Source organism: Manihot esculenta, chromosome 10 (genome assembly GCF_001659605.2).
Source record: "Manihot esculenta cultivar AM560-2 chromosome 10, M.esculenta_v8, whole genome shotgun sequence".
Classification (NCBI taxonomy): Eukaryota; Viridiplantae; Streptophyta; class Magnoliopsida; order Malpighiales; family Euphorbiaceae; genus Manihot; species Manihot esculenta.
Window position 1 is genome coordinate 8,508,840 of NC_035170.2, and position 23,024 is coordinate 8,531,863.

The 23,024-nt window shown below is 34.2% G+C and overlaps 1 protein-coding gene across 6 annotated transcripts; it reads left to right on the forward strand.

Annotated features, from left to right (window-relative positions):
* The first annotated feature begins 1,427 nt into the window (after positions 1 to 1,427).
* LOC110624867 (UDP-glycosyltransferase TURAN) lies at positions 1,428 to 22,655 on the forward strand. 6 transcript variants are annotated; one of them, XM_021770281.2, is made up of 19 exons: positions 1,428 to 1,582; positions 3,054 to 3,173; positions 4,562 to 4,690; positions 4,792 to 4,825; positions 5,499 to 5,554; positions 5,668 to 5,808; positions 8,418 to 8,566; positions 8,644 to 8,733; positions 8,840 to 8,906; positions 8,991 to 9,054; positions 9,134 to 9,248; positions 20,059 to 20,225; positions 20,344 to 20,454; positions 20,542 to 20,603; positions 20,738 to 20,790; positions 20,895 to 20,970; positions 21,299 to 21,424; positions 21,618 to 21,684; positions 22,334 to 22,655. In XM_021770281.2, the coding sequence occupies exons 3-18, from the start codon at positions 4,595 to 4,597 to the stop codon at positions 21,639 to 21,641; spliced, it is 1,431 nt and encodes a 476-aa protein (XP_021625973.1). In that variant the 5' UTR covers positions 1,428 to 1,582; positions 3,054 to 3,173; positions 4,562 to 4,594; the 3' UTR covers positions 21,642 to 21,684; positions 22,334 to 22,655. The 6 variants fall into 6 exon arrangements, with proteins under 6 accessions (XP_021625973.1, XP_021625977.1, XP_021625974.1 ...); XM_021770285.2 differs by having other exon boundaries at positions 3,054 to 3,148; XM_021770284.2 differs by having other exon boundaries at positions 1,432 to 1,582; positions 2,988 to 3,173.
* Positions 22,656 to 23,024: the final 369 nt, after the last annotated feature.

Consider the following 23,024-nt stretch of genomic DNA (forward strand, 5'->3'; position numbering starts at 1 on the left):
ATATTTTATTTAAAAAAACATTAGAAAATGAGTCTACTCGATTAAACTGATACAAATGCTTTTGCAAAAGTTAGCTTACAAGTTAATTTAACAGGTTTACGATGAGTTTATGCAATGAGAAGCTCTTTATAAATCATTTAACTTTTCATTTTTTCAATTTATCTATTTATTTAAAGAGGTAATTCATAATTTTGTAAATAAATTATTAATGAATTAAATATCGCTGAATTCAAAAAAATTAGGTTCGTCAAATCAAATCAAATAATCGAATAAGAGTTAAACTACTCTTGAATAATTTAGTCCATTTTCACCCGTATTTAAAGTAACATGCACAACATATTTTGTAAATAATCTAATGCTCAAGTTCTATCCTAAAGTAACAATGAAAGAAGAAAAAATTTCCCTAATTCTATTTCACATAGAAGTCCATTTTTTCCCATTATTGAACTTCTTCTGTGACAAAAAGTGATTTCTTTTTCGTTTATTTTGTTTTTCCATTTTGTTTACTTTTTGAAGACAATATAATATTTGGACACGATCGGTAAGCATTTGGATTTACCCACGCTAATTTCATAGAGAAAACTGTAAAACAAAATGGTGCTATATCCAGGACAAATAGAGATATTGCCCCTTGTTTATTCCACTTTCCATAAATAATCAAATATAATAAAGAAAAACCTTTCTTTCAAACAGCAATTCATTACTTACGACTATCAGACCCATGAGCACACATGAGTGGATCTTCAAAGGAAGCATTTGGGGCATGGATCTCGAAGTCACGAGGTATGGCTCGCAATCCATATCTAAAACAATGAAAAAATCTAAGACTAATCACGAGGTATAACCCTTGTTCATGTATCGTTTAGATAATAATAACCGGTTTTAATTAGTTTACCAATAGCTGTTAATCAGATTTGGATGGGTTCAATGCCATGACTTTACTCTGATGAATGTTTTAATATCTTAAAATCTTAACATTTAATTAAAATTAGAGTAATATTTAATAATATAAAAATGAAATTATTAATATTTCTAAATATTAAAATTTTAAGAATCTGATAAATTAAAATTTTAATAACTTAATATCTTCAATTTTTAATAATTTTAATTACAATTGACTTTACCTTTTTTATTTTAAAGTTGAAATTTTAATAAATTAAAATTTTTAAGAATCTGATAAATTAAAATTTTAACAATTTAATATCTTCAAATTTTAATAATTTTAATTAAAATTGGCATAAACTTTAGTGTTTTAAATTAAAATTGACCTAAAGTTCAGTATTTTAAATTAAAAATTTAATGATTTTACATTTTATTAATTTTTATTATCATTGGCTTAAATTACGATATTTTAAATTAAAATTGTATCAATTTTGATAAATTAAAATAATTAAAATTAAATTAAAATTTTAATAAAGTAGGCTAAATTTCAGCGGTTATCGTACAACTGAAGTTTTTCCTTCTCCTTCCATGCTCTCCGCCGATACACGACTTCATTTTGTTCCTAACGGTACCAAGTTACAGCCGACTTCATCTTCCTCTTCACCGACGTTATCTTCTTCCTTCACCCGACTGCCCCAAGGTTTGATCTCTACTTTTTTTTATTTTTCATTTGTTGTGCGAAATTGGAATTAGATGATGGTTACAAATCATTATCTGTTGGTTGTTTGATGAATAGGCTTCAGTCTTTGATTTTTTTCACTACTTTTTCCCCTTTGTGTATTTCAAATTAACAAATTAATGTCTTTTTATCTGTTGCATCATACCGGCATGGGCATTTGATTTTGTTGCCTGAAGTTTACTCATCCATGATTTTTTTTTTTGTTTTTATACTGGTTTCTAATAATTTTTTAAAATTAGACTCTGATTTGTGGATTGGCATGCACCAGGAACTGGAAATTTAGTTCCAACTATTCCTGGTATGCACCAGGAAGTAAGATATGTTCCTGGTGCAAACCAAGAACTCAGATGCGTTCCTGTGCACACCAGGAACTCGTAGCAGTTCCTGGTGCACCATGAACTTATTACATAATGGATAAAAACGGATAGTGGTTGGACCAGTTTTATTATATAATTGACCAAAAAAATTGTCATAGCAAAAGCATGATAAGGATGAGACCTCATTTTTGTTAAAGAATTTTTCAAAAACACTAGAAATTATTTAAAAGCATTAACTTGATATTGGGGAATTTGTCTTGGACAGAAGCAGCCAGCACAGCGAGCTGCTGCTACTGCTTGGTTGCAACAGCAGCAACCAGCTGCTGCTGTTGGTGCCAATAGCAGCAGCAGTTTGGTGCTGCTTCTGGATTGCAACAGCAGCAACAACCTGTTGCTTCTGCTTGTGCCAGTAGCAGCAGCAGCTAGCAACAGCATGTTGCTGTTGCTTGTGCCATTAGCAGCGCAGGGAATCCTACTGCTGGGTTGCAAGAGCGGCAACTGGCTGCTGCTTGTACCAGTAACATGCTGCTGCTGCTGCTCTTTTTAGTTTTGCATGACTTTCATGGACGAAGAACAAACAATGTTTTGTGATGTTGTTACTCAGGCATAGGGAATCCTAGCTTTTAAAAAGAGGTAGGCTGTGTTGTTCTCTGTTGTTATGCACTTGATGTCCCATGAGTCATGATTTCTTTTCATTGAAACCAAAGTACTGAACCAGGGGAAAAACATCCCATCAAACAAAATACAATAAAAAAGTAATCTAAGAAAGTGAAGCATTTAAATATTCTTTCATGCTGGAAAATTGTGACAAAAACGTGTATCCTTTTTTCTAGGTGAAGTATGGCTTCTAATGTCCTTGAAAAACTTTATAGCCCTCTGATATTAAATTTTCTATGTTGTGTTTATGTATTTATTCTCATCATTAATCAAGAAAGTTGTCTTCCTTTTCTCATTTACTTTGCTTTCTACTATGATTTGCAGTTTTCTAGTTGACCTAAATCCAGTTGTGTTCATTTGGACTAAATTATTTTATCTTATTTTGGTCGGAGGTTGATCTTTCGGATGACTGTATAGGACAGATAAAAGGGATATTGACTTCAGCTTTATAAGTGCAGATATCAAGGGTCGGCCCTATATAATTGCATTCGGCTTTCTGCCTGCTGAATCTGAAGCATTCTGGATTACTTTTTCTGCGAGTTACCAAATAAAGGCAATTCTCACCATTTTCTCCTCTGGTACTTCACAAACTTGCATTTTGCATTTCGTATGTCATTGATTTGGATTTTGCTCTGAATCCGATATTGTGGTTATGTTCATATGACTTCTGTAAACTGATGGACCAAATTGAACTGAATATTTTTGGTTTGGTTTGATTTAGTTTTTCTTTTACTTCAAACTAGTTTGATATCTATAAATTTACCTTTAAATTCTTCGATTAGTTCAGTTCATTTGAACTAAACCAACTGATTGCACACTAGTATATTTTATTTTAGGCCTATTGGCTTAAAAAGACCACAAATTTGCGGTTTTTCACATTTATATCCAAAATTTTTAATTTTGGATCAAAAAGTCTCAACTTGCGAATTTGTTGTATTTGTAACAATTTTTTAAATTAATTTTAACTAGATTTAAATTAACTTATACGGCATAATACGAGTTATTATTTTTATTACATAAACAACTTGATTAAGTAAAACTAAATTTTAATTAATATTCCTAAACCTGTAATTATATGAAATTTTCAATTGATATAATTGAAATACTTAATTTTCTCTTGCTTAGAAAAGAATTTCATTTAGGGATTTTAGATCATTAGAGATTTAAAATCTTAACCAAAATTTAATTTAAGTTAATAAATTTACTTATGTAGTAAAAATAATGATACTTGGTGTACCATATGAGCTAATTTAAATATGGTAAAAATTAATTTAAAAAGTTGCCGCAATTACAATAAATTTGAAATTTGGGGCTTTTTAATCCAAAATTAAAAGTTTTGATTGTAAACGTGAAAATTCGTAAAGTTATGGTTTTTTTTTGGGCCAATAGGCCTTTATTTTAAAACCGAAGTTAGCATAGAAATTGCCGAAATCAATATCATTCTTTTTGCCGGCCTCATAATAAAACCTGAGAATTAAAACCTTTCCACTTCTTGCACTCCTAATAACCAAACAATAAATGATGGAGACGAGTTATTTAGTGTTTATTGAAGTTCTCTGCTTCTTTGAACTCTGATCTTTCGTCTGCTCTCCTCGTTGTTTCCTCTCTTCTCCATATCTGGTTGGTTTACTTTAGCAGCATTCAATGAGCATTTGTCAGATTTGGGATGGATATACATTATATAAGGGGTTAATTTTAAATGGGTTAGGATGAATGCAAATATTTCAGATGGTAAATGGGTTTGAGGATGGATAGAGCAATTTTCATAGGCACACTAGTGCTTCCATTCCTAGTTTCCAAGATTGCCTAATGAGAATCAAACATTGGGTCACTCTCTTGACTTGAAGATTCACAATCTAGGCTTCAATCTTGTGCTTCGTTTATCTATTTGTTTGTTTGTTTTTCCACTCTGTTAATGCTCATTTGATGTGGGCTAATTGTTTGAGATCTCCCCTCTCCCAATCAGGTTTGGATGAAAGATTTTTAGTTATAAGCAGAGATGGGGAAGAGGAGAGGAAGGGCATGTGTGGTTGTGTTGGGCGATATAGGCCGCAGCCCTCGAATGCAGTATCATGCCCTTTCGCTTGCTCGCCAGGTACTCTCTCTCTCAAGTCTCATCCTCCCTTCTTCACTTTCTGCAAACTTTCAACATTTTGTTTGACCTAAATTGCAAATTTTAATGGTCTTCTATTCTAGGCATGTCTACAAGTGGACATTGTTGCATATGGAGGTATGTCCTTTTCTTTTTCTTTTTTTTTATGATGTATATTCTTTTTTTTTATGATGTATATTCTTTTTCAAAGTAATTTTATCTTTTGAGGTTGTTGGAAAACTATAAAATTCATTATTCTTTTTGTGAAGGAAAAAGGAACTAGGATTTTGTTGTTCAATGGCCTTGCCATACGCATGAAGGCTTCTGATGCATTAAAGTCATATGTCCTTGCCTAAAAATAGAGCAGAGAATATTGTTCCTCTCTGATTAATTAATGATTATTGCAAGTTCAGGCCTGGGGTTTTATATATCATTTGTTCTTTCTCCTGGTTTAACCATTATAACTGCCTGGTATGGTAGTTTTGAGAACATTGTATAACAGCAGTTGGGGAAGCCTTCTTGTTTCTCTAAATTTATAAATATTATCATTTAGATCTTTCTGTTGTCCCAGTTTTATGCAACTTGCATCTCTTAGGATATGTGATGATGTGTTTTGCATGCATGTATATCTTGCACATTCTGCATGCAAGTCCTTAGTATGTTTGCTTCAGTTCATGTTCTATGTTCTTACTGCTTGGTAGTTAGAACCAATTAACTTGCTTTTGTTGTAATTCTTAACCTTATTCTTGAATTCATGACTACTCAGAGAGAACCAATAACTGTATAATTTAACTATTATTTTTTCTGAAAGGTTCCGATCCCCATATGGCTGTACTAGAGAATCAGTCTATTCATATCCACAAAATGGTATTCATCATTGATAACTCATGTTGTACTAAGAGTATCATTATTATCATTATTATTCATTAGAGATAAAGTTATTTCTTATTTGTTTTGTTTTGTCATTCCTGATATCACAGAAACAGTGGCCAGTGCGTCCTCAGGGTGTGCCAAAGATACTTAATCCCTTGATTCTTTTGCTCAAGCCATTGTTTCAGTTTTTTATGCTGCTCTGGTATCTCTGTGTCAAAATTCCAGCTCCTGATGTTTTCATTGTGCAGGTAAGAATGCATTATTTATATGCAAGAAGCTGTAGTTCCTTTTATGATTCATATCCCAATTTAATCTCTATGATATCCTACATACCTTGGTTGTCTGTGAATTTAATGAACTTGCTCTTTTTAAATAGACTTCACACAATAATATGATAAAGATGTTTTTATTTATTTATCTATTTTTATTTTGTTACTTCCACAAAAAGACTGTTTAAATAGCTGAACAATTTTACTACTGGTGGTTTTCTCAACAATGGCTTCATGTGAGACGTGCTTGAAATTTTATTTTATTGACATTTATTAGTGCAACTTATTTGGCTAGTTCATAACCTAAAAATATTGTGTTTTGCAATTGAGCTATTTTGATGGAGAAAAGTGTTTTGGATGTCAGAGCAATTACTTTGGGACATGACTGCTTTCCTTTGGTGTTCTGCTTCTGGGTTGTTTCAGGGCATATCCAATTTTAGTGATAATTTTTTTCACAGGATTTCTTCTTTCCTTATCTTTGTCTGGTCAGTTTTAATGTTCTTTTTAGGACAGTTTAACCTTCTTGCAATTGCTCTAGGGAAGCGTCATGCCCAAGATGCCATTTTGAGGTTGGCTAGGTGCCATAGTAATATTGCTCCATGGTCACTTTTCAAATAATGGAAACATGTTCCTTGCAATGCAAGGGGAAGGCTACATTTTGACCTCCTCCAAGGAATGAACTGTAGGAACTTTGTACAGTAGACAGCCATTTTCTTATATCAAAAATATTTAGTGTGAATTTTGTTGTGAAAGATTAACTATTTAGTGTGGGCTTTTTCTCATCCACTGCATACAATTCTATTCTTGTATCTGTATGGAGCATAACTATTGGTAGTCTACTTTAGATAAACTTTTTACTTGCATTTTGTGGTTATTATACTTGGATTTGCTTACTTTCAAGCTTACAGCTTGCATTTATCAGCCTATATTTTCTTTCCATAGTTATTAAATGTGCATGGCGTATTAAGTTGCAAGGGGGTCCTAGAGTGCAGGTACAAGGCGTATGCTTTGTGACATTAGGCTCAAAAAAACAAAAACAAAATTCGATAAATGATCCCATATAAGTCAGTGAATACTAATAACATAAATTTATAGGACTAGCACCAATGTTTTTGAAATCTAAGTAGCACAAACCTAAAGGCTGTTTAAAACTCTTAAATCACATTTGTAGATTCCTTAAATAGCAATAATTCCTAAAATAACTGTAAGAAAATACTCCTCATTGTGAGTGATATTAAGTTTGAAATAAATAAAATGAGATAACTAATTCTAGATTAAGCCAACTCATGTTAATGAATAATATCGGATTATAGCGCCAATATTTTTGAAATCCAAAAATAAAACTAAAAGATGTTAAAACTCTTAAATCATATTGCTAAGTTCCTAATAAATAGCAGTGATTCCTAGAAGAACAGTAAGAAAATACCAGGTCTCTTAACAAGGCGCAAGGTGTGTGCCTCTTGAACATCACCTGGCTGACAAGTTTCAAGGATTGAGGCAATAATGACTAGTCCGTAGCGCCTTGTGCCTGAGGCATGCTTTTAACAATTATGGTCCTTTCCATCCAAATTAAGTTGTGGTTTCAAGATTATAGAATGAAGGTGGTTTGAAGTCTAATTAGCAGTCTTACTGGCATACAACCAAGACCTATATATTTCAATATTGCTGGCATTTGTTACTTTATCAGGCATGAAGAAATATGATATTTTGATCCTTACTAGCAGTGATTACAAGGAATAAGAAAAATAATCTGATCACTGTTAAGGCAAAGGACAATGCTTGATTTACCCCTGCTTTTACTTCAAGGAGTTCTGCTTTTTGACGTTCATGGATAGAATGGATTAGGCTTTTCTTCTTTGAGTATATGCAGTCAAGCTAAAGTTTAATAGAGTGAAACATTAAATCTTGTGTTTTTTCATAACAAATTAAACAAGCATGGTCCATTACATTCATACACATCCTCAAGCTGTTTTAAGAGTTCTGTGTAATTAGATTTACAAAGCTATTATGTGTCAATCATAGGGATCCTTCACTGGATTAGTAAATAAACTTTCGTTTTGTGATAGAGTAATATAACTCAGTTCATACTTCATACATACAAACATTTATTTTTGTTTCTTTAGTTGAGCTTATTGGAAGGTGGAATACATTCTAACTATTAATAATCAGTAACTCAAATTCGAAGTTTTCTGAAAGCAGTTATAAGGTAGTAGACGAGAGTTTAAAGTTTGGCATATGTTTAAATTAGCAATTTTTGCAATTCCTAGGTCTGTTTAAACTATTAGCGTCTTCCTGGCACTACTGCTTGTTAGATATTCTTTTACGCTTCAACAAATAGGTTCCACCCTTCCTTTGGAAATCATTTAATCTTCCTGAAGTGATAAAAACACCCCCGTGAGAAGGGAAAAAGGTTTCGAAAATGGGTGAAACTTTAGTGCTTATAATACATTCTGGTTCATATTAATCTAACAGTGATTGTGATGTCCTGGCCATTTTAGGATTTGTAAATACATGCTTGCACTTCTCCTTTTATATATCAATTGTTTTTTATCTTATTAGATCTGTCTTTCTCTCTCTTTCTTCCATAGAATCCTCCATCTGTTCCAACCTTGGTGGCTGTAAAATGGGCAAGCTGGCTGAGGAAATCCATGTTTATTGTTGATTGGCATAACTTTGGGTATACTTTACTGGCACTGTCTCTTGGGAGAAACAGTCCATTTGTAGCAGTCTATCGTTGGTAATATTTGGATTATCCTCATCAAAATATGCTATAATTGATTATGCACTGGGTCTCTAAGTTCCTGTCTTGCTTAGGGTTGAGAGGCATTATGGAAGGATGGCCAACGGCTCCCTGTGTGTAACAAAAGCAATGCAACATGAATTGTCTCAAAACTGGGGAATTAAGTAAGAGGGTCAGCTCAGTAGTCATAATTTTCTTCATCCTAAATAGAAACTTTTACTATCAATTTTACTGTAGGCAAATTAATCCCTTTGGCATATTAATTGACAGTGCCATAGTTCTTTATGATCAGCCTCCTGAGTTTTTTCATCCTGCTTCTGTTGAGGAAAAGCACAAGGTGAGCTATTGTTTCCTTTCTGTACTGAAGTTGATAAAAGAATATGGCACCCTAAATTTACCATAAGAAATGGATTGCTATTAGTTGTTTTGCAGATTAGATAAAGTTATCAGTCAGCCTTACGGTATTTGTGATTGCGCCAGCTATGGTAATATAGAGTTGTGGTTCATCTGTGCTGAGGTTTAGTTAAATGAAAGGTTCATGCTTAAATTATGCCTTTATTGTAGGATCCATAGGAATGAGGAACTGCAATTCAAATGAGACTCTATTTACCACCATCTCTGATGGTGATATTTTGTTAAAGCCAAATAGGCCAGCACTAGTTGTTAGCAGTACAAGCTGGTGAGTCTTTTCTTTTTAATTTTTTTTCCAGTTAGTCTTGAAGAGCAATATTATGTTCCTGTTGTTAAATTCAATCACAGAATTTGGCATATGCCTTCAGGTTCTGGCTTTTCCAATTTTACATTGTTTCTTTATTTAATGCATTAAGTGAATTACTTGACCTTAATTTTTGTGTTATTTGATTGCTAATGGTTAGAGGGCAACCTCGTAAAGTCAGTTAGTCATAATTTTCTGAATTACTTGGCTTTTCCATAGGGATGGTAAATGGTTAGATATGTGTATATCATCTATTTTTAGCTACTTGACCATTATCTTACTTGGAGCATTCCTTCAATTTGAGGGCAACCTCGTAAAGTCAGTAGGCTGATCATGTATCACAATTGAGAGCGACTTGATAAATCACTATAAACAAGTTTATATTGGGATTCAGCCAAGAATATCTATCAACATTTTGATCAATGGCATTTGATATAAACTGCTAATGTTTTGTCAGTACAGATATTTAAGTGCATGATTATTGATTAGTGACCCATATAGTGCAAATTGTGTCATTTTAATGACATGCAGTTGCAGTTTCTTCGTTGCATTCTTAAATATAGAAACTACGTCCCCGAAGGGTGAAACATGCGCAGGATGAGAAAGTTTACCTCATAATATGGATTGTGGTACTATGGTAGGTCAATATAGAAATCACAAAAGGCTAGTTCTTTCTATTGGTCTCTAAGGTTGAGACTGTTTCCTATTTTGCATCTCTTGTAAGTGAAACAAGTGGTCACCAAATTGGTGTCCTCCTATTGGTAATCTAGGTATGTATTCAAACTTTTGTAGTTCAATATTTGGGGCTGAAAGTTAGTGCTGGGTTTCTTTCAGCATCAAAGAAAAAGTAAAATAAAATAATTTATCATATAGGACAGTTGCTTATATCAATACCATATGATATTTAATAGTCAAATAGACAAATAACGATATTTTTGCAATTCAAATAAAATAAAGCTAAACTATTATTGATATTCATGTCTTAAACACCATGCTGTATTTCAAATTCTAACTATTAAAATATTTGAGAATAATTCATCAAAAGTCATAAAACAAAACTAGAGATAATAATAAGTATTCAAGAAGCAATAAACACTAATGTCTCAAAAGTCAAGCAATCATAAAATAACTGCTCTGCATCAAGCCATCAGCCTCTTCTTCATCAAGAGAAGCATCAGCTCAAATGTCTTCTTTCATTTCCTACACTTTCATATCCCGTTTAGTGCCATTTCAGAGAGATGGGAGTAGTTGTTATAGATCATATTATGAACCATATATCAAAGGCCATTCCACTAAGGGTCTATTACAGGAAACGATTTAGAAATAACAAGGTAGGGGCTGGGGAATTAGATGAAGGACACTTGGCAGAATAGTAGAAATAAGTTACCGGGAATCTCAGATACAAGGATAGGACAACTGGGAGTGTGTGTATAAATAAGTATAGTGACAGGAGAGAGGCATGCTATGTATTTTCTTTTCTTTGTGCTTAGGTTGGGGCTAACCTTGTTAGTTGGGAGATACTCCTGGAATTGAGTTCTTGATTACTAGAAGCTCAATACAAATATTTTTCCATGTTTTTTCATTTCTGTCTCTTGCAGCCCTTGATTAAGTTCCTAACTCTATCAATTGGTCTGCCCTGCCGATGCTCTTCCCCTCATGCACAAAATCAGAATGGAGGGACGAGTAGATCAAATAGAGAGGAGCTTACATGATATGGAAGCCTTGTTTGCCACCCTCAAGATCGATCAAGCTCAACGTTTGTCCACTTCTAAAGCAGAGCAAGAGCAAAGATTTGATAGGCTAGAATCACTCATCACTTCCATGTCTCGTGGGAAGGCTATAACAGAGGATGCTGCTACTTCTCACCCTTCCCCAATCTCTGGCAACACCTCTATTCCTCGACAGTATGGTCAAGTATTCATTATTGATGATTCCTTATTGTTAAAAAGATTGAACTTCTAAATCTCTGGCAATTTTTCCAGCCTTCTCCTACCCACCCCAAGCCGACAGGAGATGGTGTCCATCGATGGACTTCTCCTTTTACCCCGGACAAGTCAGTAACTCAGTTTATAAGCCCAGCCCAATCACCTCTATTTCACTAGCCCAGTCCCTACCTTTCCTACATTCCGTCTCCTCTAACACGTCACCTTATGCTAAATCACCTCTAACAAAATCCCTACCACCGCCTTCCTCACAACCGTCTTCCACACCTCACTCTTCTGGACATTCTCCTCGTTTTAGGAGTACAAGGCACTATTCTCACCAAGAGTTCCTTGATTTAAGAGCCAAAGGCTTCTGTTACAAATGTAAACAATCTTTCCACCCCATGCATGAGTGCCTCAACAAAACCTTGCGAGCCTTGATTGTTGGTGATGATAAACCTATCCCACCAGATTTAGATTCTGATTCTCCTCCTTCAAGTGTTCCTTCCGTGGTCCATATTATCGATGAAGCTCATTTCTCTGCCATGGAGCTTTCTTTCTTTTTGGTAGGAGGTATTTTTTCTCTCAACTCTATGAAATTACATGGGCAAATATTCGACCATCCTATCTCAACTATGATTGATAGTGGGGCAAGTCATAATTTTATCTCGGCACCTTGGCTGAAAAATTGAATCTGCCTATTAAAGCGACTCATCTTTTTCAGGTTCGATTAAGAGATGGGCATAGAGAAGAATCTTCAAGAGTATACTCAGGCAGTTTCTATGGACTTGGCAAACATGTAAATTGTGGCTGATTGTTTCATTTTTCCTTTAGGAGGGATTGATCTAGTTCTCGGGATTGCATGGCTACAAAACTTGGGGGAAGTCAAAGTTAATTGGCTTACCTTGGATATTTATCAGGACTATTTTCTCAGTGGCAAGGGTTCTCAAACAAAGGCAAGCATATCTGCATCTTAATTATATAAACTGGCGGATATCGAATATTCAGTTTTTTTGTGGCAAAGGCCATATATGGAGAAATTTTGCTTGTTCGATATTGAGATCATTGAGTTCTAACAGTCAGAAATTGGTTTGCTCCTACTCAACTTTAATTCACTTTTTTGCAAATCCTTGTCGAGGCCTACTGATCACATCATCCCTTTATCTGCGGGTACCACTGGTACCATTGTTGTTAATGTCAAGCCTTATCGATATGGATATTTTCAGAAGGATGAAATAGAAAGGATGGTTACTGAGATGTTGGCTTCAGGAATTATTCTCCCAAGTTCTAGTCCATTCTCCAACCCAGTCTTGCTGGTACAAAAAAAAGATAAGAGTTGGTGTTTTTGTGTGGATTATTGCGCCTTAAACAAGGTCATAGTTCCTAATCGATATGCATACCCGTCATTGTAGGCTTTTAGATGAACTAAATGGAGCACATTATTTTTCAAAGCTGGATCTCAAATCCAGCTATATCAAATCAGAGTTTCAGAGCCCGATATTTCGAAGATAGCCTTCCGCACTTGTTCAGGACACTATGAGTTTGTGATAATGCCTTTCGACTTAACCAATGCTCCAAAAACATTTCAGGCCACAATGAATGATTTGTTTCGCCCCTACCTTCGACGGTTTGTTCTTGTGTTCTTCGACGACATTCTTATTTACACTAAAACATGGTCGGAGCATTTCGTCCATTTAAAGACCATCCTATAGCTTTTATTGAACAATCAATTTTTCATCAACAGGAAGAAAAGCTCATTTGGAAGGATTGATTGGACTGGTTTTCAATGATCAAAGCAGCTTGAAGTATCTCTTAGATCAACATATTACTACTCTAGCACAATGGGCAATCAAGTTGTTGGGTATGATTTTTCCATAGTATACAAACCTGGCTCTTCCAATTCTGCAACATACGCTTTATCTCGGAAATATGAAGACATGGAATTAAAATTACTATCTTCACCTCAATGGATTGATTGGGCTGCTGTTAGGATACTCACTGTCAAGTGTCAACACATCATTCAAAGGCTTAAGAGTCAAACCACTGGATATATTCCATATTCCTTGGTGCAAGATCGGTTACTCAATAAGGGCTGACTTGTTACCCCTTCATCCTCTTCTTATATTCCACCTCCCTCGAGAGGACGCTCATGCATTTAGAACATATTAAAGAATTGCAACAAATTTATATTGTTTCGGAATGATTAAAATTGTTCAGAAGTATGTAGCTGAATGTTTGATTTATAAAAAACACAAGTATGAGACTAGTTTACTAGCAAGATTGCTTTGGCCGCTTCCTATCTCGGGTCGTGTATAGGAGGATATTTCTATGGATTTCATCACATGTCTTCCAAAATCCCAGGGTCGTGATGCCATTTTGGTTGTGGTTGATCGATTTACCAAATATGGACACTTTCTTCCTTTTAGTCATCCCTACTCAAGCAAAAGCTATGGCAACTGTGTTTGTAAAAGAAGTGATCCGATTTCATGGAATTTCCAAGTCCATAGTCAACGACTGAGACCCTATAGTCCTAAGTGATTTTTGGACAGCATTATTCAGACTTCAAGGCACCTAGTTGAATATGAGCATAGCCTATCATCCAAAATCTGATGGCTAGACTGAAGTGTTAAATAGGGGATTAGAAACATATCTCTGCTACTTTGCTTCTGAACAACTAAAACATTTGTGTTCTTGGTTACATTGGGTTGAATAATGGTATAACACAAGTCACCATTCAGCTGCACAATCCACACCTTTTGAATTAGTGAATGGCCAACCTCCCCCTACCTTATAGCAATTCCTTCCAGGGGAGATTAAAACAAAAGAAGTGGCCCAAGAACTACAAACTATAGATGAGTTATTAAAGCAGCTTGCTTACAATCTTAGCCGGGCACAGGTATCCAACTAGCATCAAAGAGAAGTTCACTACAGTGTCGGGGACTCGGTTTTTCTCAAACTGAGACCACACAAACAAAGCTCTTTGAATCGCCCTATCAGTAAAAAATTAGCTGCTAGGTGTTTAGGTCCCTTCCGTATTATTTCTGTAGTAGGACCTGTCGCTTATCGTTTGCAATTGCCACCATAATCTAAAATTCACCCACTTTTTCATGTTTCTCAACTGAAAAAAATAATTGGCCAACACCCAGTTTTAATTAAGATTTTGAGGGGATTAGAAATAATGGAAGACAATTGTGAATTTGAAGCTATCATTGAGAGTCGCATTCAATATGATCAAGGCCAAGCCATACAACAACTCTTAGTTAAATGGAAGAACAGAACTTATGAGGATGCTTCTTGGATGAACTATTTCGATTTTGTTCATTAATTTCCTGATTTCAGCCTTGAGGACAAGGTTGTTACTCATGCGAATGGTATTGTTAGAGATCAAATTATGAACCCAAGCCCAAAGGCCATTCCACTAAGGGTCTGTTATAGGAAACAATTCATAAATAACAAGGCAGGGCCTGGGAAATTAGATGAAGAAGGACACTTGGCAGAATAGTAGAAATCAGTTACCGGGAATCCGGATATAAGGACAGGACAACTAGTGAAGGTGTGTATAAAAAAGTATAGTGGGAAGAGAGAGGCATGCTATGTATTTTCTTCTTCTACCTTGTTAGTCGGGAGATACTCCTGGAATCGAGTTCTTGATTACTAGAAAGCTCAATACAAATATTTTCCATTTCTGTCAGTAGTCAAGGAGGAAAAGAAAAGATCAAGAAAGAATCAAAGTAAAAGACCCAAGTGAGTGGGAGAGAGAGGAAGAAGGGAAGAACAGAAAAAAAACTCCTCGTCTTCCTCTTTACTTTTTCCTTTTTGGACAGCGTAACAAGAGGTTTTTGTGTTGATATGATTGGGTGTAATTGATACTAAGTTAAATTTGAAAGAAAAATAAGTGAGGAAGATTGAAATGTGCCTAAGGTGTGCCTTGTGCCTTGTGCCTTGTGCAAGGAATAATAATGTCCTTATGATTAAGGAATACATAGTGGATTAGTCCATCAATAGAACTCTCTTAAGTCGGTTATAATTGTGGAAAGCAGTTATAGGACTTAAAGCAGTATAAATAGGAACTTACTTGTAAAGAGAAATCTACGAAGAATATTAGCAACTAAAGATAAACTCTTTCTTTCTATTTCTGCTCTCATCTAATTTTCTCCATTACTTCTCCCCTTCCTATTCCTTTTCTCAACCCAATCTGCTTATATTTCTTTCTCTCGCTATTTGTCTATTTCAAAGGGAATTACAGGTATGATATGTGATGAGTTGTATCAAGAGCCCTGCTCAAGGATGGGCTCCCAAATGAATTTGTTGGAATTGCAAAGAATCCATAATAGAGGCTGCCTACCCAAATTCCAGGTTTTTTCCTTCAGTTCTTTCCCCTATCCTTCTTATTCTTGTTCCTTTCTCTAAAGTTCTTCCTTCTTCCCTGAGATTTTTTCCCCTCTTCTATTTCTTCTTTCTCAGAAATTTCTCCCTTTCTTTCCCATCTTTTTGTGCTTAGTTTCGTCGTATCATTGGCAGAAGCCTGTTTCTGCTCTTCTTTCTTTCTTTTGTAAATCCATAGTCTCTCTCTATATTTCCTTCTTCCTTTCTGAAGTTAGTGTTTCTTTCTTCAATTCTAGAAACTCTTTTCCTCAAAATTCTGCTTTCTTTCTTGAACTTCTTCTCTATTCTTGATCTTCTTGAATCTTTTACAATAGCTTACCTTTCTTTTGCTGCCTTCTCCATCTTTCAAATGTATCTTCTTTAAGAATCACAGATGTAGCTCCTTTCAAGATTAATTTTTTCTTTAGCCTTCTTGATTTCTCCCATTTATCCTCCATGGAAATTAGGAACTCACAAGAATAGAATTCACAATCACGATCCTCTTGAATTAATAAGCTCAATTTATCCCCATCACTACAAGAAATTATAATATCCATCGTGAGTACCTTGTTACAAAAGTAATTTTCCATGAAGTGGAAGGGTAATCCAATAACATTCTGCTTTATTCGTTGAACTCCGGCAAGAAGAACCTCATCCTGCTTAGTTATATGTTGAAGGCCATGACAAAAATGTTTGTCTGTCTTCTCAACATTGTGATGCTCAAGATATGTTGAATTTTTTCTTCAATGTCTTCTTAAATCTCAGCAGCCAGTTCTTTATTTTCAATTGAATTTGATTGATATGAGACAATCTCCTCTTCACACTAATAATATCAACCTGTTCATCTTCTTCATCACCCACAATGTCAATCTCTTCCTGAGCTTTCTTGAAACCCTGATTGTTCTCGTTATTTGAACTATTAGCATCATCTCCAAATTTCTGCTGAATCAAAATTTCGCTCCTATGAAAACTGAACTTGTCATTAAGGGAAAGAAAATCCTGACCCATCTCAATAGTGACCTTGTCCTTCTTATTGGAACCATCACTTGAGGCACTTTGGTCGTCATTTAACTTGTCAGAATTTCCAAGAAGGAAATCTTCATTAGTTTTCTGTCACTAACATCCGGCTTCTCAGGCTTTCTCAATTCGTGATTTGGTTTTTCGTGCAAAATATCTTGCAATCTCTCAACACATTCAAGAAGCCTTTGTAAGATCTTTATTTCTCAATCTTCTTGTTCCATGAACTGATTGTATTTTGTCCAAGAAAAATTGGGAAAGAAATGAGAACTTGAAGATTACAGAAAAAAAAAAAATTCTGGTTTCAATAAAAACCCTAGATTGAAATTTAAAGAGCTTAAAAGAAACAAGTTTCTTGAAATGAACAAAGTGAAAACTTCAAAAAGAACAGAAGGAATAACCAGAAACTAACAAAGGAAGAAGTAAATCTGATTCAAGGAAGTAAGAAAAAAGAAAGAAAGAAAGAAGGAGAAATATGATTTGTCAAGAAGGAGAGAAGGCAAGAGGGAAAAGAAAAATGGAGAAATTTCAGGTAAAAGAAGGAAAGAAAATCGAGGGAAAGAAAGGAGAGGAATATCAGGGAAGAAGGAAGAAGGAATTCAGAGAGGAGAAGAAGAAGAATAGAGAATGGAAAAAACCTGGAATTTAGGCCTCCAAATCGTTGGCTCTGATACCATTTGTTAAAGGGGAGAGAAAATAGAAGAAAGGGGGGAGAAAAAAAGGGGAGAAAACCAGAGTAGAGAGAATTAGAGGGGGAGAGAGAGAGAAGAAAGAATGACTGATTGCCAATATAAGAGATGATATCTGATTTATAGCTGACTCAAGAATAGCTAATAACTAATTCATCTACTTGACAACAATCTAACTTCTTCAGCTAACTTTCTAATTCCTTTCTACCTTTCTAATGCCACCTCATCAATCTTCACTTAATAACTCTTCTTCTCTCTTATATGTGACAAATAGCTGGTTGAAATGCAGCCTTGTAAACTTCCTTCAACTTGGGATTATACAACCCATAACACACTATTTCACTTGTTTATGTCATACAAAGGGATAATGCACTTTTCATTCAGAGTCTAGTTATAAGTTATAACACATGTCCTCTTTGTGGGACACTTGCATTGTCTCAACTAATCCTGATTTGTTTAGCCCTTCCATTGTTAAATGTTTTATTTTAGTTTTGTTTGGTGGGTGAATCTTAGTTTATAGGTGATCAGCCCCTGAGTTTTACCATTATTAATACTTTAGCCCCTATATTTTGATAATAGATTATTTAGTCTCTAAAGTTTGCTTATATCAACAATTAAGTCATTGGTCATTTTCAATTTAGCTATTGATTATAATTGAAAAGGCTAAAATCCTCTCTCTCTCCCAATTCTGCAAGTGACTTCCAGTAAGAACAACAATGCCAACAATTGAGCATCTAACCCAGTACCAACCAATGGCACCAACAACTAGGCATCATTCCTGAGGTATCTCATCTTATTGTTGATTTTGCAAGGACATGCCCTTTTCATCTCACGTTGGCGCGACACAAATTGAGTTTGGATATGCACATAAGAGATGGATTAGTGAGAAATGGTACTTGAGTGGACAACAAATTCTCTAATGAAAAGCACATCCTTTCTAATGATAGACATGATTTATTAGAAAGAATAGAGACTATGAAAAAGATCGAGAGATGAGGGGGTTTAAGGAGGGTAGATTTTAAAGGAACTTATGGTGTTGATTTAGAAGTTCATGAGAGAGAGGGGTGGGGCGGTGCTGGGGGAGGGTTTGAGGAGAGTGGATTTGAAAGGGGAAAGTGTTGTTTGTTGTGCTCAAATAGAGAGGAGAAATCGAGGTGACAATGTTAATGATGAGAACAAAATGATGGTGGTTAGAAAATCACAGAGAGAGGGGAGTGAAGTAGAGAGAGGAAAAAGAGGGGGGGGGATGGGATAAAGTTGGGAGAAGGGGTTTTGGTATAAAGGAGAGAGGAGTTGAGGGTAAGGTAAGATTTGTAAAATATTTTCTTTTGTAAGACCACATTGATTACAAATGCACTAAATGACTTATTATTGGTGGAACCACACTTTAGGGACTATATAATCTATTTTCCAAAATACGAGGTCCAAGTGTTAATAATGTTAAACATCTGGGACTATATAGTAAGTTACCCTTTATTAAATGACCATGTCATTTGTCTTACTCCTTCCTACCCCTGAAAGTTACAAACTTGAATAGAGATTCCAAGACTCATAACAATTTTACAAAGTTTTTTGATCTTTGATAATCTTCACATTTAATTTCCATTTATTTTTAAGTTGGGATGTTAGAGTTTTGAGGGTCCTCGCGTGGTTGCCATCAAAAGTCCATTAAAATAGTTTTTCCACAGGTTAATATCACTCATCTCCCTTAATTTAGGTAGTTGTATCAGTAAAGTCCCTCCACTTCAATTTATACCATAAAGATTCTTGGATTTCAATTTGAATATCGTTAGAGTCCTTATAACCTGATACTGCTGAATAGGTTAATTTATTTCTAAATTTTACTCAGTATCCCTAAATTTAGATGGACAAATTACAATCGTCCTTCAATTTTAATTTGCATAGCAAAAATTTCTAAATTTCATTTTAACTTAATTTTTCGTTTAAAATTTTTATACAAATATTCATAGTAACTTATAAATTATGATTATGTAATTTTGTTTCAAAAGTTTGTAGGTAGCTTAAGATATATATATATTCTATTTATTTGAATTTATAGTTAACTTAAAATTTTAGAATTTGATTTTAGGTTTTTGTATAAAAGTACTAATTACATGTAATTTATTCTAATATTATTGATTCTATTTTAATATAAAAAATTAGTAATATATATTATTTTACTTTATTTTAATTACATTCAACATACTTATTATGATTGATTTTCTTCATTTTTTTATATTGGTTGATATTATATATAGTTTTTTCATTTTTGTTTATATTAGTAAAAAATGAATCCAATCCTAGATTATTATTGATCACATTTTGTATAAAAATTTATCTATTTAGTAAATTGAAATATAGGAATCTTTGTGGTACAATTTAAAGTTGAGGGACGTTTGTTGTCACTTATCTAAGTTAAAAGACAATATGTGTGTCATATGTGAACCTATAAGCTAGTGATAGTAGGTTACACGGACTTTAATAATATATTAAAGTTCAAGGAGTTTTATAATATAACTAAGGTTAAAGGACATCACTTATACACCACCCAAGTTAATGGATGGTGGGTAAAATTAATCCCTTTTTTCCACATTCCTTTCTTCTCCTGTGTTTGATTTTCCAATTTTTTTTTTCCGGGAATGTGTTTGTACTTTAACTTCATTGTCTTTTTATTTTCTATACTATAAAAGTAGGGAGCCCAAGAATCTTATAATACAAGATATCCACTTGAAATGAGATTGACTCATCAGAAGAGGTTAATTTGAGTGTGACAATTTTCAGGACACCAGATGAAGATTTTGGCATGCTTCTGGAAGCTGCAGTTATGTACGATAGACGTGTTGCTGCAATCTTAAATGAAAACGATTCTACTCTTGAAGAGGTTCTATGGAAGGAATTGGCTGATGGGAAGCAATACTTGTATCCTAGGTTGTTATTTGTCATTACAGGTATTGTTTATGTATTTATTTAAATAGTACTATACTTTCGTCCTTTGTAATGAATAAATTTAATTGCTTAGTATGCTATGACTACAACCTTTTGACAAGTCTTATACCATACATGAAGGAAAAGGACCTGATAAAGAAAAATATGAAGAAAAAATAAAAAAGTTACACCTCAAGCGTGTGGCATTTCGGACCATGTGGTTGTCAGCTGAGGATTATCCATTGCTTCTAGGTAGAGATTGAAATTTTTGCCAATTTCATATTTAGCTACTTTTATTTATCTATTGTGCAATTTTCATCTCTCTTCTTATGTTTACAGGATCAGCAGATCTTGGTGTGTGCTTGCATACTTCATCTTCAGGGCTGGATCTTCCGATGAAGGTGCAACTGAAATCTGATATTTTGTATTAAAATAACTTTTGGCAGCATAAGGAATTTATTTATGCTGTGTTAGTGTGTGGGTGTTTAAGCAAACTCAATTTCACAGAACTTACAATATAAAATCCTGGCATCAGGTTGTGGACATGTTTGGTTGTGGACTGCCCGTTTGTGCTGTTTCCTACTCTTGGTAAAGCATTTTTGTCAATTTATTTCAACATTTGATGCAAGGCTTTAGTTATTTCTCCCTTTAAAACGCTATGTTTTCACATTGTATAATCTCCTTTCTTGAAGCATCAAGGAGCTCGTGACAGTTGATAAAAATGGTCTCCTCTTTTCATCACCTTCAGAGCTAGCTGACGAACTTTTGGTAAATATGTTTACTTTGTTCAGATGTTAATGAATTAATAAGATGTGAGAATGTTTTAAGTTTATATGTGTTTGCTAACATCATGGAGATAATTGAAGTTGTAAAGATAGGGTTGAGAGTAATCCATGGTCGTTGGTCATCATCAGAGTTGTGTTGTATATAATAATCTTGAACTCCCAAGATGCACGTAATGTTCCGTCATTTGAAGCCAGCAACTAATAAGAAACAAAGCTGGATAAAAAGACTTATCATTATTCATCTTTTTATTTTCCTTTCTTGGTCATTTACTCCATAAAGAGATTGAAGTTACATCTTTGCACATGCACAGATGCTTTTTAAGGGTTTTCCAGATGAATGTAATGCATTGAAGTCGCTAAGAAATGGGACACTGGAAATAGGTTCTTCAAGGTGGACTACTGAATGGGAAGAACATGCAATGCCATTAATATTGGAGGCAAGTATAGCTCGCTCACTACATATCTTTATAAACAGTTGCATTAGATTTGTAACACTAGATGATGCTTCTCAGTCAATATGTTTTATCATGCACATATGCAGTATTTTTGCTGCCTCTGTGCAGCGTCCCAAATTTCTTCAATGGATTTTTATCTATAGCCTTCAAGAGATTTGGTCTTCTAAATTTGTAGGTTATTTCTCAGAACTCAAATTAATTTCCGGTCTCAAGTTCAATTCGTTGGAGGGTAGTTTAATGAGGTAACATGGGGATTTCTCTTAATGCTATCTTTGTGGTTGAATCTTTTTCCTCTTTTTTGGTGGTTTAAATTGAAAAACTGTGATGTTTAAACTACTGAAAAAATACATGTGAGACACCAGCATGGATAGCATGATATTTTGAACCATGTTTGGAAACCTATATGGGAATATTAGAATTTCAAATTATTTTTTTGGGAATTCACTCAGCTTCTCTGATTTATAAGCACTATGTTTGTAAGCTAATTTGACCAAGTGTTTTACTATATTGTTCTCAATTAGTTTGAAAGCTTCACTATATACTTTATTTTGTCTCATTTTTAGTAATATTTATAATGATGTGCTAATAAGATACATTTAGTCAAACATGTCAACTAAGTATAAGTAACTTACAAGTATTTAACCAAATACATAATTTTTAAAATTTTAGAACTTATAATTTAATTTTTATAAGATAAGTTAAACATTCTCTTAACTATGGTTGGAAGATATTACAAAGTTTCAGCTCTTAATTACGTGCCATGTGATCAAGTAGCTGTGAAACTCATGCCCTTTTCTTGCATCACACTGTTGCTATACATCCCTGAGATTATAGGTTGGATGTAATGGGGGTTTTGTGGGTTGGCAACCAACTTGTTTATTCGTTTCACAGGTGTTGGGTGTGGAAAGCACATGAAAGTCCCCATAGGAATAATATGCCGCTGCCGCCTTCTGTGTTTATATTCGACAGGATTAGAGCTATTTGATAGCATACGGTGATCAATTTCCCTTTCTGGGTTGATGTTTGTTTTTCACAAAGAGTTTCTTCTTATTATAAAAACAAAGAAAAAGAAAGTTGAGAAGCATAGAGAATTGGTGCACGCTATTAGATCATGATGATTATTGATCTTGTATAATCCCATGTAGTACGTCATGGTCATTACGTGATTCTGATTGTGTAATTTTTTCTTTAAACTCTATTTTCCTATATTTAATCAATTTGGCCGTTGAGTCTTGAAGTCGGAAAAAAAAAATCATATAATTGAAAAGACTAAAATGTGGCAAATTATTTAGGTACACTTGCAGTATCACCTCACCATGGTACTCCAAGCCAATGAATTACGACACGATAAAAAAATTTAATAAATTTTGTTATTATTTTTTTTTAACTGGCTGTGGTGTGGGTAACCGCTATGAGTTTTGATAGTTAATTTTAGTAGTTAGTTTTTTTTTTTTTTTAAATGTATGTAATATGATTGACATCGCTAATACGATTAGGTGGTTGCTCTGGCACTCAATAATCTCACCAAACATCATGCTCTGTTATCTGTGAACGCTGTCCCTGTTTTTATCACCTTATTTCT